A 21,607-nucleotide genomic window follows, 5' to 3' on the forward strand; every position below is an offset into this window, starting at 1 on the left:
ATTGTAAGTGAATTAGTCCTAATCATACATTGACTGTTAATTAATTATTTACATTGTTTTTTTTTTTATTAAATAACATTTGGTTTTTTTTTTTCAAATATCTTTACTATACTTTGTGATCTTGGTATTCCACATAATTTTTTCTAATAAAACAATATGATATATTATAATATATATTTTTTTCCCTTCTTTTGAATATTTTCTAATACTATAATATAATAATATAATTTGAAAAGTGACTGGTTAAGTAACCTATAAAGGAAACAAGATTTTGATTTAGGCTATACATTATGAACTGTTACATAGCTAATATTACAGACAATATTCATCCCTGTGCAGTCTAGCTATCCTATATTATATGTGCCATGCACGAATGGAAGTTCCCTCACCCCTACCCAGTAACAACATATAGCTGACCTTTGACCTTGTCTGGTAGTATCACATGCATACATCATAGAACCCTAGTCCCTTATTGAATCACAACATATTGGTGACCTTTGACCTTGACTGTCACAATGTGACCCTGCATAGCCATATAAAGGTGGTACATATCTCCAATCCCAAATATGTGTCTATAATATCCGCAGGCAGACCCATTTATCTCTCTATATAGCCATACCTTCAATGATCGTCTATACTTCCTGTGGCTTGACTTATAATGTCTAAATCTACTTGTGGTCCCATTCAATAGAAAGAATCTTAGAAATGGAACAGACATGTAAAACCATCATTTGTCATACACTTACTTCATATCAAATACAGACTTCATTCACATAGCTTGCATCAGAATACCCTTTTTTTCTTTAAGAATCCATGAAAATTTTAAGTCACATATATCACAAAATTAAACCTATTACTATTAATCTGTGATCTCTTCGTATGCTCCAAACCTCCACAAGTTAACTATCAACAACATAAGCTTGGATCCTTAAAACATGATTCTGTCCTAGATACCCTTTAACTCTGATTAAGATTCTTTTTTCAGTCAAACTTTTAAAGTTATCTCCCTTTTTCTACAGTTATCTCCCCTGCTATGACTTACATTTCCTCCTGTTCTATGGCACCTTCCTCAGCCACGAGGTTTTCATACTCCTCAGCGGCGTACTTCTCCCAGTCAGTAGGCTCGGGACCATCATTCTCCAGATCCTGGATCACACAAAATTAAATACAGCAAAAAATTAACACCAATTAACGTTATTCCTATCACGCATGTTGTCAAACCAGTGCTTGGTCCTGTCTGCTTTCTGTTACATATTCTCAAAGTTATGTTTATTCTAAACTGTTTTCTGATATACATTTTGTAAATAAACATTGGAATTTAACAAGAAACTGGTACAATGATTTTCTGTTACTTGTATTCTGTACATTCCTGGAAATATGAAACCTTTCATTTTACAATCATATTCAATGAATATACATACAATTTTCAACTCATTCACCTGTCTTTGAACAAGAAAAGTTCAAATAGACATTTCTTCATTCATGGATGAATGAGTTAATCCATGTCCCCTTTGATAACATCAGTACACTTTTAGATTATGGTCAACTTATTGAATTTGTACTATTTGTTTTCTAACTTCTCTTGGCATTTTCCTTTGTTTTTAACCTCTTCACCCCTGAAATTTCTTAATGAACTGGTCTAGTATTTGAATTAGAAGAGCTCAAATGTGATTTTAGGAGTAAATAAGTTAATGGTATTTCAGCATCATTCAACAACAATATTGTCAACCAATCTTGTCTACACGACACAACATACCCTAACATTGGCAAATGGATCCCGCTGTTCATGTTCCAGGAATTTATCAAGGTTGAAGAATGTATCAAAGAAAATATTGGTCAATTTGCAGCCTTTTAGATCAGCTAGAGTTATCCGACCTTCATTTTTTGGTCGTACTAAATCCAACATCTGTAATAAAAGGAAAGACAAATTGAATTGAAATATTACTCAGTCAAATACACTGATAAATCTATGCATATATTCACAAAACATTTCGATTAGGCATAACAAACATGTTTCCTCTGAGGAAGAAAATTGTAGAAAACCAACCAGTCTCTCATGACAAATAAATGGCTACATATGTATATGGTTGGTTGAAGATAACCTACATACCAAGCAATAGACATATTTCAATCTAGACTGATAACACTTTACATATAATTGTTGTCGAGGAATAATAATAATTTATCAGCCTGATGCAATCCTTCAGGAATAAATGCTACTATACAGTACCAAATATTAGACATTTTTTTTTCAAAATAGCTTTACATACTGTTGACTATAATTATACTTTGGCCAGCTTATTTACTGCAGATGTATTTCCCTAAAAAAATTCTTTTATTCAATGTCATAATTGTTTTCCTTTTATCCGAGATTTAAGTTGTACTGTTGTAACAGTTATACCTATTATAACACAATGGTTCTATCTAAGTCTAATTTACCTGATGAAGACAGTCTTCAAAGGGAACATTCTCAATTTACCTGACAAAGACAGTCTTCAAAGGGAAGTTTCTCAATTTACCTGACAAAGACAGTCTTCAAAGGGAAGTTTCTCAATTTACCTGACAAAGACAGTCTTCAAAGGGAAGTTTCTCAATTTACCTGACAAAGACAGTCTTCAAAGGGAAGTTTCTCAATTTACCTGACAAAGACAGTCCTCAAAAGGAAGTTTCTCAATGCCCATGTCCTCCATTTTCTGCATCTGTTCCTCGTAAAAGTATTCCATTTCATACATAGATATCACACCATCACCGTCCAGATCCATACAGCGGAACCAGTACTCTATACTGTAAACAGTAACGCAAATTATACTTGTTTGTCTAAAGCATTATATTTTGGAATTACAAGCAAAATACTTATCAGATGGTTGTCATTGTTTAATCTGTAATATTTATAATATACTTGGCACATTTTTATAAATAACTTCTATACAAAACAGACATAGTTCAGTCTTAAATACATGTACAAAAAGTTGGTCTGAAATTCAATACTGAATATGGTATGACTGTTTTAAAATCTGTCTTTAAAGAAAATGTGCTATTTTTTTATTTGGTGTTTCCACTTCTTCCTATCAATCCCTTTGTCATTAAATTTTTGGAGAATTTTTGGAGGCTTTTTGTCAATCTCTAAACTAAGGACTTTAATCTAAAACTTTCCTGAGAGAGTCAAACTCGTGATGAAAATATCAATATACTACCTACTATAATCAGGTGTCGGGTAATATTCACACCAGATCTAGGTATTTGTCAGTGTACATACGCAGGGATCAATCTAGCTCTAATTTACTACCGTTTATGGGCAGTTTCCCCTCAAGGAATGAATTCCCCTCTGGCCTAAAATTCCCCTGAAGATTTAAAAATTCCCCATCTGAAGCCTAAAAAAGACCGTTATTGTAACACAATACCCCTGTAACTAATTGTTCATCACTTTTTTAGACTTTTGTTTGCAAATTTCTTCATATTTATCAAACAGCTACTGCATATTTTATGATAAATCAAATTTTTCATTATTGAGCTTAAATTCTTGCTTTATTAAATCTAAAAATAAAATAAATTGTTTTACAATACTTTTTCATCAAAATGAATATAATTTTGGACTAAAATAAGAGTAGTCATATTTCCAAATATTTTGCCAAATTTTTCCCTATTTTAGAAAAGGGTAGTTTCCCCGAAAACCTAGATTGATCTCTGATACCTTGTCGGGTTCCTTTTATCCTCTTCAGACAGTAAAAACCACACAAATTCAGGATAGCTCATCTTGCCCTCCTTAAACGTCTTACCCCTGACAAAACAATATCAGACAATAAATGCATATACAAATACAACAAAAATGCACAAAGAAAAAAAATAGAATATGGAATAAGAAATTAATTGGTGACCTCTGTCAGATATCTATGAATACTGCTGTTATGCATACTTTCTCATAGCACATACATATTTTTAATTATTATTATTACTATCTAGAATTTGATAATGTGATGTTTAAGATGTCAAGAAACACAATATCTAATAAAGATCAAAGAAAAAATATTTAAGCACTTACCTCGTTACACACCCTGAGAATATTCTGTCAATAACCCGCGTGGCTATGGCTAAATATAAAATTATAATATACAAAGATATAATAACAGAAGGTACAAATGTAATTTCAATGTTTTCAGAAGAGGACTAAGATATGATGTGCCTATTGTCCAATCGTATTGACATATATAACATGTTTTGTCACTAAAATCTTTAGAATTTCAATGGAAACTGGTAATATCAATGTTTTCCAAAAACTTTAAACAACAACTTTAGCTTACTGTATAAACCATACAATACAGTACTAAATACATTTTTTCCTTTTGTTCCTTTTGAGAAGAGTTACTGAAGCAGTGATTTAACTTCGCAGTTGAATTTTACAATGTAAGAGAGTCCATAGCTCAACTTGATTTGCCCTCTTCTAAGAACAGAAGTCTTCTCAGAAGATATTCCACCTCATAGATGGAAGAGCTTCCAGAAGCAGAAGTGCTACAAATCGAGTGTCCGGAAGTTATATTCTAGAAGTATAACAGGGCAAATCAAGCTAGGCTCTGGTCTAAATGTTTGTGGAAAGGGGAGGTAATTATATGTCATGTATGTTTATAAAGGGAGACAACTTACCATGATCATTGTGACGAGATAAGTCGTTTCTGTCGATCAGAAGATCATGATCTTTATCTAGTTCCCAAAACTTACAGTACACAACATAAAAATGTTCATAGGAAAAGAAATCAATTATTTGATTAATATCATCCTCTTCTTCTAGTCGTTCTAATGTCTGAAATATAAAAATGAAAAATAAAGTTCTCATTTTCATCAAGCAAAAAAAACGAAAACAAATGCGAGTTGTTTCATATATTTCCACAGCAATAATAATTGAACTGATAAAACACATTTTATCCAGTAATACAAAATGTTCACACATGCTTGATTACAGTGATTATGTATTTCATGTAAACATTTGATGATCTAACCTTCTGAAAGGAAAGGACAATTATAGGCTGATCGGCTAGGCCTGCATGATAACTCATTCAACCTCTATAATTTCATAATGGACTGGTCTAGTCATTGATTTAGTGATTTAGAAGAGTCTAAATGTGTTTTCAGGGAAGATTGAGTCAACATCTTCCTTTTGTCAATAAGTTTTTTTTGTTTTTTTTTTAAATTGAAATTGAACGTCTTTATAGTGTAAAATGATTCTAATTCTAATGTGAAGTTTAGGTAAAAGGGAATACCTAAACTCCACATGGCTGTAACCTTTTGGGTATAGAATGTTCCTATACACTTACCCGTAAGAAGTTACTCTTCCTCAGCTCTGGTATTGTGATCATGCCCGACCACGACCGGTTTATACAGTAAAACATCCTAGCTATCACCTGTAACAGCAGTACAAATCACATCCTAAAAATCTTTTATAAAAACTGTGACAAAATTGTATTAGAAACCTTACCACGGATATCACGAAATTTAGTAGCAGCAAAAGAAAGGTGGTTTACAGTAGTTTCCAAAAATTTAGCTTTACTAAAGAAACCTTATAATGAGCAAAATGAGGAGACATTTGATTGTACTTCAACTTTGGTACTTTTACTAAAATATCCTTTGAACTTATGTGAACTATGAGGTTAAGTTACTTACAGTATTTACATATCTGGAGTGGAATTCTGGAGCCTCTTGTAGAAAGGTCAAGCCAGGGTGTGTGTCCACTACATCCTGTAACAACCAAAGGTCAGAGGTCAAGTTCAAAACACAACAAGAAATTCCAGAGAATCTTAATCATTGCCCACCAAAGAATGATCTTGTCTGACAATGGCTGCAAGTTATTTGTACATTAGAAATATTTACCCTGTGGTTAGGTAGTGATTGTGATGTCATCAGTTTGCAAGTGTTACATCATTTCAAGAAAACAACGCGAGTTTCGCTCACAAAATAATGAAGTCACATTTGAATGACATCACAATAAATACCTACCCACAAGGTATTAACTTAATAAACAAACTAAAAGACAGAAAAAGGCTTGAAAAGTATCGAATATCAGAGCAAACAAGTGACAATGCAACAAAAATACAAAAGACAAAGGTCAGAGGTCACAACAATCAGGAAACAAAGGTCAGAGGTCATAACAAGCAAGAAACAAAGGTCAGAGGTCATCACAACTCCATGACAAAGATTAGAGCTCTGATCAATATGGTAACTACAGAGGTCAAAACAAAGGTCAAAATGATAACAACAATAATTGTTAATAAAACAATAATGAAGTAGTATATGTATCGGACCCATTTCAATCTATAGGCCGAGATGTTTAATTCATTTTCATGGATACAATAATTATAAAGAATGCAAGTTTTAGAAATTCTTTAGTGGAAGTAACATATTTCAAAATTAACTGAAAGCTAACAGAAGCCAAATTGTATTTATCTGTAGGTAAGTTTTCAGACCCTAGGAGTCTGGTATGGCTGGTCAGACAGACAGATGTCGGCCAATAACCACGCTCCATCGAACATAAATTGTACGTTCCTATAGTGTTTTATCAGCCACTAAACACAAAATCTTATTCAATTATCTGTTGCCAAAAAACAATATAAAACCTTACAGTTTAACACATAGCTTCTGTACAATGTTTATAAGTCTGATTAAATATAAAAGATCCTTGTTAAAAGCAATCATTTTATTACGTGACATACTGGTTTTGGCAGCTGAACAAAGGCAATATGCCAAATAATTTCACCAAATGAAAATAGCTGAATTATAGAAATGGAGATTTAATGAAACACAACACAAACCACTTTATAAAAGGATGCTTCCAATATTTTGTTAGCTGAGAAAGTGAATGTTGAGATATATCAAACATGTCTGGTAGCTTTCAAAAGGCCATGGCCACTAATTAGATATTTGGTGTATAAGTGTTTGTGTAAACATGATGGGTATGGGTAATAGCTGCCTGTTTTTGGAGGCTGCTGTATGTTTAAGTTTGTCTCCTTGTGATGTTGACTTTCTAGTGTTAGCATAATGTAACATCCTTAGTGGGTCATCTTGCCTTCTAACATGTTACTGACATTGGACAAAGGAAGAGTCAGTCATCATACAACACTACTATGTAAGAGCTGGAATAGAAGCTACAGTTATTACAGACCGGAGCGGTGATGACTGAGTGATCAGGATGTCTCCATATATTACTACAAACCTTCCAACTAAGGGTTGAAACTTTAAATCCCATGTGGGGCAATTGCCAGGTACATGACCACTGGTGGCTGGTTTTTCTTAACCTTTCCTCCACCGTATAAACCTGACTCTTCTTTAAATGATCCTGGCTATTAATGGGACGTAAAACTAATCACACCAATGTTTGACTCTGGTGAATGTTTTGGTAATTAAGATACTGTACCGACCCTAGTGTCTTATTCATTCTTTTAGAATTTTACCTGAATTAATGGAATTACGTCATCCTCTTCGAGGTAGTTAGTAGAAGGTTTGGCCAACAACTTCACAAACTGGGACGGTCGATCATGGCAAGTCTGGAATATTCTGTAGAAACAAAAGGCAATTCATTTCACATCTAGATAAAATATTCATAGCTAAAATTCCATTACCATTTTTAAAGTTTCTAGTAAATCCTTTTCACAGTCAAGGGTTCAGTCATAATAAGCACATTACATCATATTAATCAGGGTACCCGATGCACTGTTTTCGTCTTTTGTTTTATTAATTTAAATACTTTTCAATTCTCCAATAATATGTCGATCATTTCATAAATCACTTAAATTTTAAATTATTGCACTGGCCACCAAGAGTTATTTATAGTTATTATCATTTCATTACAAAGAAGACAAGAGAAACAAAATAGCTGAAAATCACATGGTGCAGACTTATATGTGTATGATTTATATTCTCTGGCTGATTTGTAGTCTAATTCTTTCCAACTTACAGAGTTGTCTGCCTTTGTGGGTAAGTATTGATGGTCAACAGATGTCATGTCTTTGTGAGTGATATTTCCCAAGGGAAATGACCTAATTGATATCTACTCCCAAGGACAGATAACTCTAATATGCAAAGACAGAATAACTACATGTACAAGTGTATACCTTTTCCACATGGAATTAAAGGACTGTTGTGTAATATAGCCATTCTTTTCACCTCCTGCCGCATGAAATATAAGGCTCTTCCAATAAAGAGGCAGTTTACAAGCCTGAAATAACACAAAAAATGTCAAAATTAATAGAATGCCATAGATACTTATGAAAATGAAAATTCTTTATTCTTATGGAAGACATGAAGTTATATTGGACTGCATTAATATCTTAAAACATCTGCTCACTAAAACAATAATTGCATGCTTCAACTCTGAAATTCACATTATCTATATAGAACATGAACTACATTTTGCAGATAAAATTCATACGGAAAACCGAGCTGGATTTTTTCAAACAAAATATCAGGAAAACTGATAAATTGTAAAATAGGATCCTGCATACACATGTATAAATTCATTAACCGTTGGGATGTGTATACACCTTCCCTCCAGATGTATAGATAGCAGGGTGTAAACTCCTACAACATTTAAGGATCCCCCTCCGCCTCAGCGATAAGTGGATTTCCAGGCCTCCAAGGATAAAGGAGATTGAAACATATGTTGTTTCCCATAAGCATGGTATTTCATAAAGTTATCTCCGCTGGCCCAGAACCGGTACGGGCCCCACCCACCCAAAACAGGGCTTATCTCTATAAACAGGTCTGCTATCACAATTATTACCTCATTTTCACCATTTTTCAGTTTTGTTTTGATTTCAGATTATTTTTTTAACTTAATTACATTTGGATAACAGATTACCAACAATACATGCTTTACTACGAGTGGCAAGAACAGCACTTGTTTGGCTTAAATCACTTTTTTGTCTTGATTCTCTAAATTCACTGTGTGTGTCTCTCTATCTCTTTAAGAACATGCTCATCACTATAACCACTCATTGCAAACAATGTGTACTATGATGACAGCTACTTCCGTCTAGGAAGCTGATTATGCACAACAATAATCAGTCGACAGTAAGACAGTCTATCAGTGGGTAGGAACAATGATGACATTCTATCAGTAAACTTGTGGGTAGAAACAATGATGACAGTCTATTAGTAAACTTGTGGGTACAAACAATGATGACAGTCTATCAGTAAACTTGTGGGTAGGAACAATGATGACAGTCTATCAGTGGGTAGGAACAATGATGACAGTCTATCAGTAAACTTGTGGGTACAAACAATGATGACAGTCTATCAGTAAACTTGTGGGTACAAACAATGATGACAGTCTATCAGTAAACTTGTGGGTACAAACAATGATGACAGTCTATCAGTAAACTTGTGGGTAGAAACAATGATGACAGTCTATCAGTAAACTTGTGGGTACAAACAATGATGACAGTCTATCAGTAAACTTGTGGGTAGAAACAATGATGACAGTCTATCAGTAAACTTGTGGGTACAAACAATGATGACAGTCTATCAGTAAACTTGTGGGTAGGAACAGTGATGACAGTCTATCTGTAAACTTGTGGGTAGAAACAATGATGACAGTCTATCAGTAAACTTGTGGGTAGAAACAATGATGACAGTCTATCAGTGGGTAGAAACAATGATGACAGTCTATTAGTAAACTTCTGGGTACAAACAATGATGACAGTCTATCAGTAAACTTGTGGGTAGAAACAATGATGACAGTCTATCAGTGGGTAGGAACAGTGATGACAGTATATCAGTAAACTTGTGGCTAGGAAGCTGATTATGCACAACAATGCATCAATGGTCTTATTAACATAACAATATATATCAACAAATGATTACTAAAATCCACGCCATATAAGGGCAAGATAGAAGGATAGAAGAGGAGTATCAATAGAATACCAATTATCATTGGATAACTAACTATGGATCTGCAATTAGGTTTGAGATTGGCAATTAATTTGCTGCCAGATTAATCACATAAACTATACGTGCCTTAAATGAATGACCATACCCCTGATCAAATGGTATCAAATACTATCGAATTAACATAAATCCCTAATGATACAAAACATATGTTAGAAGTAGTCTGTATATACTTACAACAAATCATAGTTTTTTTGTGTATATTATGTTCTATACTGTCTGACCATGCCAACAAAAATCATGATGAGGAGAACAAGTTTATAGGGAAGGGTCATGTTTACCAGCCAGGTCTGGTACCGAGGTAGGTTTGTCTGAGAGTGGAACTGGTCCAAAACACTTGGCAAATGTGCAAAAAAATACCGTAAAATGATTTCTCAGATTCTTAGATCTCTAAACATTAACAATAGACTATAGCGTCAAGTAGGGTCTGATGGATCACCTACAGGGTTCAGGTAACATCACAACAACAAGGAATAGGCAAACGATAATAATTTTTTTTTTTCTTTTTTTCCTTGCCCTTCATCAGGTCGTTGACCTTAAGCCAAAGAGCAACATATACTACAGGTTTTAGCTGTTCTTTTCCTTGTCCTTTTGTAAGAGTCTATCTGTATTCTGGGTATTCATTTTTGTTTATACAGTTTGTCTTCAAAAATAATGAAGCTTTCTTTTTTTCACCATTTTATCGAGTATTTGTTCCTTATTTCATATTTATTGACCGAAAAGAAAACAAAATACTAAATACAACACTTGTTCCTGAGGAACACTGCAGGGAAAGATTAATTATGAAGTAATATCAGTAGGATATATTGATAAAGCCTCTTTATGCTATCAGCATTAAAGCTTCAGTAAACCCAGAGGCAAAACAAGCCCACCAACAGATTAACATGTAGTAATAAACCATAGATTTACTATACAATCTCATCTTAAAGCATGTGGGTGGCATGACCAGTTGCTGCCCCCCCTCCCCTGAAAAAAGATATATTTTTATCCCCATATTCATAACATGTATAAACCCAAGTTCTTTAGGAGATAGATAGCACAGAAGGTATGATAGCTAGTAGTATAAGGCTGGTAGACAATACGTCCTACCCAAGGTCTCGACTTTCTACTTGTATCAGAGAAAAAAAGTGTTATCTAGACAATCAAAGATCAGTAGAATCCTTGGAGATTGTAAGACAGAGCCTTGAATCTGTTTGTAGAATTAGAGGGACAGTCTACAGTAAAAGTGAGCTGATGAGATAACATCTCTGGAGAGAGGCATTCACCTCCAGGATATACAAGGCGGAGGAAGACTGGGGTAAAATAGAATATAGTTGTGGCTTAATTCTTAGTGTATATGGATAACTAGAAGTCATCCATTTGAAGGTAATCTTGGAGATTATTAAGATTCCATGGCATATACTTTTGGACCATTTATTATAATTAATGGCAAATATAACAGTTATATTCTACAAAATTTGCCTTTTCATCAACAACATAACAAAAGTGGCTCCCCTCGCCACAAATTAGTTATCTCCCCTATTACAGATCAATTATGTCCCCTACCACAAATCATAATGGGATTTACATATTACAGCTATCAGGTATACAGATTAAACTTATAAATTGCTGACCTTTTCATGAAATAGTTTGTATCTTTCAACAAAATTAGCCTTTTGTCTACGCCAATCGTATTTATCTCCCCTGTTACATATATAATTACAGATCACTTATGTCCCCTACCTCAAATCATAATTTAATCTATCATATTCCAATATGGTGCCTTAAAGCCTGATTATTAATATTAGCTCAGCTATTCTGCTAGATTAAGTTAAAACCTTGCATAAATCTATAAGAAATTTTAAATCTTGTATAAGTACATTGGTACAGAATGCCTCTGTGTTTACAGTATCATCACACTGAGTTCACCTCATCCAACTCCCTAACCACGACCAGATGTAAAACTTCTACCATTTTACAACAAACTTACATATAATTCTATAATTTTCTAGTAAATTACAGGAACAGAGACCAGGAAAGTGTTCAATTATGACAGAAAGTCCTCCTACCGACCATATGAAATAGGAAAGTTCGACAAGAATCTCAATCAGTTTAGGAAGCTGCTAGCCGACATGTGTGAATCTTAATCGTTCGGCACCAAGCTTTTACTCATTATCTTCTCATCTAAAAACCAAAATCAGAAATACAGGTCCTCTGTAGTGTAGATAATTGGGTTTAATGGTTTTCTAAAGAAGATTGGATAAAGTACAGCCACATGCTGCATATTTACACAGAGTTGTTTTATTTATCTATCCAGAAATGTTTACAGATACTGTAGCATATAAACCAAATTTCGTTCATGTGCAATTTACATTTGCTATTTTCGCGATTGTGTTTAATTCGTGATAGTTTATCTCTGCTAATTATTATTAACTTTGTGATAATTTTGAAAGATTTTTCAATCAAGTTTTTGAATATGCAGAAATTAACTTATAAATATTTGCAAACTTGATTTTAAAATGAATTTGTGAAATTTGGTAGCTGTGCAAGAAAGTTGGTTTTAGATAATGCATCATTACAGGTGTATGCTATAAAATGTCTCCATAACCATGACCACAATATGATGAGTTGGAATGGTACAGGATGGGACTGGACAATCATGAATAGCAATATGCCCAAGTACTTAATTCTGTCAATAAACATCTGACAGCTTCATCAATGTTTATGAGACCTCTGTTTTAACCAAGATCTACCTGCATTTTCTCTGAAGGTCGATCACCATACTTAGCTAGTATGAAGAAAACACTGATTATATCCGAGATGCCTTGGCCTGAGGATGAACCCATTACCTCAAAATCTCTGTCAGAATAAATGTATTATTATAATCATGTCCGGAGGCCTGTAAAATCTAGTTATAATGGTAATACCCCCCTCCCTTACTAATAGCCTATACAGTTATGATAACAAGCCCATCCTGTAGCCCCCTTATCATAATGATCTAGGGTTTCCCCCTCCCACTGGCTGCTTGACCAGAGGTCTTGTTTAGGTATAACTTTGAGCTGGTGTTGATACAGTCTCTGCCCCAAGTAATTTCTGGGTTTGTTTATAGGAAATTATCAAAAATGTACAGGTCAGAGAAAAGTCAACTAAAAATATTTCTATGTTACTGGCACACCCTAAATTTTTAACATGGAGGGATGGAAATGGAGCATTACATATAAATCTATGTTCATGTTGACAGTTGTACTTTTAGAGATGTTCTATCCTGTTCTGGTTCCAAAGTATAAAGTGAGTTATAATATATGGAAGTGTGGTAAGATTAGGGCGGCTAGAAATACTATGGTTTGGTAAGAACACCTTTGGGAATAGGACATTTAAAGAATTGGGGGTGGAGGGAGAAATATAAAAGGGATGGTGAGGGGTAAAATGAGAAAAACCTTTAGTTGGTAAGACTTTGCTGATGAATCAGATATTGTGGGGAATGTAGGCAGCGAGAGGCATCATAATCGGGTTAGGGGTGTGGTGTGTGTGTTACAAACTGAGGTTTGAAAATAACCCAATGATATGTCCAAAAAGACTATCCTTAATCAATATTCACAAAACAAAACACCTCGATCATGTCAGCAATTTATTATCCCCATCATATAACAGAAGGATACAGAAACATCGTAATTTCTTTACAACCAAGGCATTGATGATACAGAAAACTTTCAAACACATATGTGGACTTTGCAATGAGAAATTATATATATAGGGATACTGGAGTAAACAAAATTCTAGACATCTCTAACAACATGGATAGTTCAAACACGTAAATGAAGTTCATGTACTCATCATACCCTTGGTAACGAAAGTTGGAAACAGTACAAACCACTTAATTACAATTTTCTTTGAATGTTTTCCAAAAGAAGAGTTTAGACGGGTCAAACAAACGAAGAAGGAAACTAATACCATCAATAACAGTCATAACAAGCCTCTTTGATTCCGTGTTTTCTACTGATACCAATCACTCGGCAGTAACTTTCTCTCTGTAGAGTACAATAACACTATGATTGCCTGAACACTGCCTAGTGCCTACCTATCATCCTTCACTAGGAAATACAGGAGGTAGATGTAAGCCAGAATTCTCGGAGGCATTTAGCCAAAAAAATCAGTGTCAGATGTATTTCCCTTTTGCTTTTCACTTTTATTATATTGAACAACATTCAAGTGCAACTGTTACAATTGTTTGTTTTTTGTTTTATGTGTTTTAATTCTGATCAACCTGCAGGGTTATTTAAGAGCACCCCAGGCTTAACAGGTAGATGCCAGACTTAGTAGGTGGAAGAAACTCAAGAGTACACAGAGAATAGCCATGACCTATGGTAAGTACCTGGCAACTGCCCAATGTGGAATTCAAAAGTAAAATCCAGAGGTGCAGCCTTTAATATGCCATTGTGACCTCTAACTTCTAAAATAGTGTTTCTGCTAAGGGTCAAAGTGGCCAATTGTGGAAGAATGTGGCCGAATTACCACAAGCCTTCCACTTCTGGGTACCATGTGGGACAGATGTCTGGTACTGACTGTTGGAGGGTGGTTTTTCTCTGGGTACTCTTGTTTTCCTATTCCAGTAAATCAAGCATGTCCTTATATGACCCTGGCTGTTAGGAATCAAATCAATCAGAGCAAACCATAAAGGGACAGTCTATCAGTAAACTTGTGGGTAGGAAACAATGATGACAGTCTATCAGTAAACTTGTGGGTAGGAAACAATGATGACAGTCTATCAGTAAACTTGTGGATAGGAACAATGATGACAGTCTATCGAAAGTGGGTAGGAACAATGATGACATTCTATCAGTAAACTTGTGGGTAGGAACAATGATGACAGTCTATCAGTGGGAAAGAACGTGAACAATGATGACAGTCTATCAGAAAACTTGTGGGTAGAAACAATGATGACAGTCTATCAGTAAACTTGTGGGTAGGAACAATGATGACAGTCTATCAGTAAACTTGTGGGAAGGAAACAATGATGACAGTCTATCAGTAAACTTGTGGGTAGAAACAATGATGACAGTCTATCAGTAAACTTGTGGGTAGGAACAATGATGACAGTCTATCAGTAAACTTGTGGGTAGGAACAATGATGACAGTCTATCAGTAAACTTGTGGGTAGAAACAATGATGACAGTCTATCAGTAAACTTGTGGGTAGAAACAATGATGACAGTCTATCAGTAAACTTGTGGGTAGGAACAATGAGGACAGTCTATCAGTAAACTTGTGGGTACAAACAATGATGACAGTCTATCAGTAAACTTGTGGGTACAGAACAATGATGACAGTCTATCAGTAAACTTGTGGGTAGGAACAATGATGACAATTATCAGTAAACTTGTGGGTAGGAACAATGATGACAGTCTATCAGTAAACTTGTGGGTAGGAACAATGATGACAGTCTATCAGTAAACTTTGTGGGTAGGAAACAATGATGACAGTCTATCAGTAAACTTGTGGGTAGAAACAATGATGACAGTCTATCAGTAAACTTGTGGGTAGAAACAATGATGACAGTCTATCAGTAAACTTGTGGGTAGGAACAATGATGACAGTCTATCAGTAAACTTGTGGGTAGAAACAATGATGACAGTCTATCAGTAAACTTGTGGGTAGAAACAATGATGACAGTCTATCAGTAAACTTGTGGGTAGAAACAATGATGACAGTCTATCAGTAAACTTGTGGGTAGGAACAATGATGACAGTCTATCAGTAAACTTGTGGGTAGGAACAATGATGACAGTCTATCAGTAAACTTGTGGGTAGAAACAATGATGACAGTCTATCAGTAAACTTGTGGGTAGAAACAATGATGACAGTCTATCAGTAAACTTGTGGGTAGGAACAATGATGACAGTCTATCAGTAAACTTGTGGGTAGAAACAATGATGACAGTCTATCAGTAAACTTGTGGGTAGGAACAATGATGACAGTCTATCAGTAAACTTGTGGGTAGGAACAATGATGACAGTCTATCAGTAAACTTGTGGGTAGAAACAATGATGACAGTCTATCAGTAAACTTGTGGGTAGGAAACAATGATGACAGTCTATCAGTAAACTTGTGGGTAGGAACAATGATGACAGTCTATCAGTAAACTTGTGGGTAGAAACAATGATGACAGTCTATCAGTAAACTTGTGGGTAGAAACAATGATGACAGTCTATCAGTAAACTTGTGGGTAGAAACAATGATGACAGTCTATCAGTAAACTTGTGGGTAGAATGAAACAATATATGACACATAGTCTATCAGTAAACTTGTGGTAGAAACAATGATGACAGTCTATCAGTAAACTTGTGGGTGAAACAATGTGATGACAGTGTGTATCAGTAAATTGTGGGTAGGAACATGATGACATCTACAGTATACAGTAAATTGTGGGTGTGTGTTGTGTGTATGATGACAGTCTATGTAAACTTGTGGGTTGTGTGACATGATCAGTAAACTTGTGTGTGTAGAAGTGTGTATGAGATTGTGATTGTGTGTGTTGTGTGTATGACATTAACATCCTGTGTGTGTTTGTGGAAGCAATTTAGGTGTGCTCCAAAGTGACCTGTGTGTATGATGTGTGTTGTGTGTGTGTTGTGTGTATGTGTGTGTGTGTGTGTATAGTTGTTGTGTGTGTGTGTATATGAGTGTGTTGTGTGTATGAAGTGTGTGTGTGTGTGTGTGTTGTGTGTGTTGTGTGTGTTGTGTGTGTGTGTGTATGTGTTGTGTGTATGAAGTGTGTTGTGTGTGTTGTGTGTGTTGTGTGTATGAAGTGTGTTGTTGTGTGTGTGTATGAAGTGTGTTGTGTGTGTTGTGTGTGTGATGTGTGTGTTGTGTGTATGAAGTGTGTTGTGTGTATGAAGTGTGTTGTGTGTATGAAGTGTGTTGTGTGTATGAAGTGTGTTGTGTGTGTTGTGTGTATGAAGTGTGTTGTGTGTGTTGTGTGTATGAAGTGTGTTGTGTGTATGAAGTGTGTTGTGTGTATGAAGTGTGTTGTGTGTATGAAGTGTGTTGTGTGTATGAAGTGTGTGTGTGTGTGTGTGTATGAAGTGTGTTGTGTGTGTTGTGTGTATGAAGTGTGTGTGTGTGTGTTTGAGTGTGTGTGTGTGTATGTGTGTGTGTGTGTGTGTGTTGTGTGTATGAATGTGTGTGTGTGTGTATGAAGTGTGTGTTGTGTGTGTTGTGTGTGTGTTGTGTGTGTGTTGTGTGTATGAAGTGTGTTGTGTGTATGAAGTGTGTTGTGTGTATGAAGTGTGTTGTGTGTATGAAGTGTGTTGTGTGTGTATGAAGTGTGTTGTGTGTATGAAGTGTGTTGTGTGTGTTGTGTGTATGAAGTGTGTTGTGTGTATGTGGTGTGTGTGTGTGTGTGTGTATGAAGTGTGTGTGTGTGTGTTGTGTGTATGAAGTGTGTTGTGTGTGTTGTGTGTATGAAGTGTGTTGTGTGTATGAAGTGTGTTGTGTGTGTTGTGTGTATGAAGTTTGTTGTGTGTGTTGTGTGTATGAAGTGTGTTGTGTGTATGAAGTGTGTTGTGTGTGTTGTGTGTATGAAGTGTGTTGTGTGTTTGATGTATGTTGTGTGTGTTGTGTGTATAGTGTGTGTGAAGTGTGTTGTGTGTATGAAGTGTGTTGTGTGTGTGTTGTGTGTATGAAGTGTGTGTGTGTGTGTGTATGAAGTGTGTTGTGTGTGTTGTGTGTTGAAGTGTGTTGTGTGTATGAATTGTGTTGTGTGTATGTGTGTGTGTGTGTGTATGAAGTTTGTGTGTATGTGTGTTGTGTGTATGAGTGTTGTGTGTGTATGAAGTGTGTTGTGTGTGTGTGTATGAAGTGTGTTGTGTGTATGTGTGTTGTGTGTGTGTGTATGAAGTGTGTTGTGTGTATGATGTGTTTGTGTGTTGTGTGTATGAAGTGTGTTGTGTGTGAGTGTGTTGAAGTGTGTTGTGTGTATGAAGTGTGTTGTGTGTATGAGTGTGTGTTGTGTGTGGTGTATGAAGTGTTGTGTGTGTTGTGTGTATGAAGTGTGTTGTGTGTATGAAGTGTGTGTGTGTGTGTGTTGTGTGTATGAAGTGTGTTGTGTGTATGAAGTGTGTTGTGTGTATGAAGTGTGTTGTGTGTATGAAGTGTGTTGTGTGTGTTGTGTGTATGAGTGTGTTGTGTGTATGAAGTGTGTGTGTGTGTATGAAGTGTGTGTGTGTATGAAGTGTGTTGTGTGTGTGTGTGAGTGTGTTGTGTGTATGAAGTGTGTTGTTGTTGTGTTGTGTGTGGTGTGTGTGTTGTGTGTATGAAGTGTGTTGTGTGTATGAAGTGTGTGTTGTGTGTTGTGTGTATGAAGTGTGTTGTGTGTGTGGTGTGTGTATGAAGTGTGTTGTGTGTATGAAGTGTGTTGTGTGTATGAAGTGTGTTGTGTGTATGAAGTGTGTGTATGAAGTGTGTTGTGTGTATGAAGTGTGTTGTGTGTGTGAAGTGTGTGCGTGTTTTGAGAGATGGTACTTTACTTGTGTTGTGTCTCCATGTAATAGGGGAACTCTTGGCCTTTTTATAGTGCTATCTCACTGACACATGCTGCCAGAGATACAGAACAAAGATAGCGGCCTCCAACGATAATAGAACAGATCAAGAGGCAGCAGATACACCTCTGACTATACCCTTCCTTTAGGCAGACTGTTTCATTCAAACCACTTTAAAATGACTGTATACAATTAAAAGTGTGTGCCTGTCATCAACCTTGTGATGTACAAGTATTAATTAAGATAAAGCGCAAAACAAAAGAAACCAAAGTAAATATATATCCATATTGATTACTGTTCAGGATAAATACAACAGCATGAAGTTGTGTATTTGCTATTTCTGTATAACCATGCACATCATATTACTTTAGGACTTAAAGGGATTCATCTAGATTTGTAAACTCTATTGTACAAATGTTATAAGCTAGAATTAAAGGTCGGGATTGACAGGGGAGATAACACCTACTGAGGATAGTAACCATCCTGAGATATAAATGAGAACTACAAACAAATATTACATCACTCCATAGGGAGGCTGAACACTGACTGGAATGTCAGCTGATTGTAATAGCCCCCTCCCCACACAACCTTCCACAAAAATATTTACCTGAGATAAGCCTGTTTATTTACCTCGTATTTCACTAGAGGAATTACACCTGAGATACCATCTAGCACCCTGAAATCTACCTGCAGAGCGTTTGGTGAAGAACATCCTACTGTATTATCTGTGGAGGTATTTCCTGGGGATTCTGGGCTATTTATGTAAGATACAACTGTTTCAACCTGAATTACTTAAACCTGAACCTTTGATCCAGACATCCCACCGTCCTTCCTTTACCTAAATTATTCTGAAATTTATTAAGGTCGTACAGGTTGACCTTATAATTGTAGTTAATTTTCAAATGATTATGGACCAAAACACTTTAAGTGTTCATCAGAACTCTCTGTATTAATGAAGATTCTTTAGCTCTGATTCTAATGGGATTTTTGATTTTGCGTTTTTAATTATTTTTTTTTTGTGCATAATATTTTACAAAGAGTTAGAACCAAAACAATACCACAAGTAATACAGATATAGTGAAGCCTGTCAAAAAAGATCCCCCCAAGAAAAAAAAAGGAAACTGTAGTGTTCATAGTATAGCCAAGTGTATTGGGACCCAAAGTAAGTGGTCATATTAAGTGTGTTTTCACTACACAGACAATATTTCTCCACATGAATTTTTTTCATATGAAATTCATGTAAAGAAACATTGCCTGTGTAATACTGGTTTTACGGTACTTGTATTTAAAAATTACCTCCCCTTTATTATGTACACAAAATATCATATTTGGTATAATTACCTTCATGATAGCTGCCATGTGTTGTTTGAAGGCCTTTCCTCCCTCCAGATTAGAGAACTCCTGACTGACTGCCTGAGTGACGACTTTGTCCCCATCCCCCGCCCCCGTTGGCTGACCCATGGGGAAGTAGAACTTCGGGATGTTTACGTTGAGCTGTCGTGTCTTCTCCTTCCTTTTGCCTTTACCTTCTTTGTCTGAAAGTGTTGTGATGGTCGGTGCAGCTGTTGACAGAGGGGGAGATAACTCCTTGTTTTCTTTGTCACGACCTTTACTGCTGACCTTGACATTGTCATTATCAATGTGACTGTCACGTGACACAATTTCTTTGGAATCTTTTCCGGAGTTTGACAAACCATGATTTGTCTGAAAAACAAAACAGATTTCTTCTTTTAAATTTAGAAAAAATAAACAACTGCTTCAACCTGAATTCCATGCACCTTTCTTGAAAATGTAAAAACAATGGATTTCAGCTTGGATACAGAAATACTTTAATTCATGGTAGCCATGTTGTGTTTCTATGCGATATAAGAATTCTAACTTGTTTGTCTTTAATGGCCAAAATTATATCTTTCAGTATTGTTAACAACTTTATTTTCTTGCATCATTATGAAAGTTGTGATGAAGGGTTCTTACCGAAAAAAGTGCCCTGATATATAGGTAAGTTTTTAAAAATATTTGCAAAACTTTTGATTTTGTGTTCGAGTTATCTCGCGAAACCATACAAAAACGTGTATCTCATGAAAATAGTGTTTTACATTATAAATTAACTGTTACCAATAATCACTTATTCCACTGATAGATGTTTTTGTGTTCTTGACCCCTGTACTTGATCATATATTCGTTAATTAAATAAAGTGTTGATGATGCACTTCGATTTCCCTAGGGTATAATTAGTACTGGTCAAGTTATACTAATCAATAGTTTACAGTGTCTCCTGTACATAAATATACAGCCATATCCATAGGTATCCTGATACAGATACAGCAGTTTTATTATCTAAAGGTACAAAGGTGGGGGCAGAGGGTATCTATTAATGTCATAGGAAGAAATTTTATTATTCATTCCTGAATAAAACTATTCAGAATATATATTTTTATGTTTTGGTACATGTCTATATCAGTGGATATAACTACATTTTTTTGTAATTATTAGTACCAAGGAACACATACTGCATAGAGAATATTTTGACACAGAATTCAAATTTGACATTTAGGGCACATTTGTTACATTTATGTTACATTCATGTTACATTCAATGACTTTTACAAGAAAAGTGAGTTTTCCAATAAACAGAAAATTGACAGAATGAATATGGCAGCCTGTCAAACCAACACCTACAATATCCTAAGCTATGTGAGCAATTTAAACACCTCTCCAAACTCATTACAACAGCACAGGAATTCTACCGATGAATTATGACAAAGTCCAGGTGGCCTTAGCAGAAAAGACATGAATAGAATTGTAGGAACCATTGAAAGGCATCATTACAAACATCCATGTGATTGGGACTTATTCCAACCCACAGTTTATCACACAAACAAATCTGGATCCTACTTGAATTCGGGCAAGTGAGAAACGTTGGAGAAGTTCCAGGGCATGTAAAAGATGTAATAAAGAGAGGAATTGTCTCCTAACGATATAACACATCTGTGGAGTGATGGTGAACAGTTACTGTTTTTATATGCCACTGATTGTATAAAATATACAACATGTACAGAGACAAAAAGTGCTCTCTAATCAATTCCCATATAAAACTTAACTTTAATTTGTTTTTTAAGCAATTGTGATAAAAGTTAATGATCAAAACGGGGGTTTCAAGATCC

At 35.4% G+C, this 21,607-nt stretch overlaps 1 protein-coding gene across 4 annotated transcripts in view; it reads right to left on the bottom strand.

Moving 5' to 3' along the window:
* Positions 1-21,607, bottom strand: part of LOC138308270 (serine/threonine-protein phosphatase 2A regulatory subunit B'' subunit beta-like) — a 46,299-nt gene that overhangs the window by 3,949 nt on the left and 20,743 nt on the right. For 2 of the 4 annotated variants that reach the window (XM_069249266.1, XM_069249267.1), the window contains exons 2-12: positions 19,786-20,148; positions 8,097-8,200; positions 7,437-7,539; positions 5,653-5,727; positions 5,307-5,393; positions 4,639-4,795; positions 4,040-4,088; positions 3,692-3,778; positions 2,640-2,784; positions 1,757-1,906; positions 1,043-1,146 (exon numbers count right to left, since the gene is read on the bottom strand). In XM_069249266.1, coding sequence (XP_069105367.1) covers positions 1,043-1,146; positions 1,757-1,906; positions 2,640-2,784; positions 3,692-3,778; positions 4,040-4,088; positions 4,639-4,795; positions 5,307-5,393; positions 5,653-5,727; positions 7,437-7,539; positions 8,097-8,200; positions 19,786-20,148 — 1,424 coding nt within the window. Of the gene's footprint in view, positions 1-182; positions 699-1,042; positions 1,147-1,756; positions 1,907-2,639; positions 2,785-3,691; positions 3,779-4,039; positions 4,089-4,638; positions 4,796-5,306; positions 5,394-5,652; positions 5,728-7,436; positions 7,540-8,096; positions 8,201-19,785; positions 20,149-21,607 lie in introns of those variants that run through there. The other 2 variants (XM_069249265.1, XM_069249268.1) reach the window with 2 other exon arrangements.

This window comes from Argopecten irradians, chromosome 14 (assembly GCF_041381155.1).
Source record: "Argopecten irradians isolate NY chromosome 14, Ai_NY, whole genome shotgun sequence".
NCBI classification, from domain to species: Eukaryota; Metazoa; Mollusca; class Bivalvia; order Pectinida; family Pectinidae; genus Argopecten; species Argopecten irradians.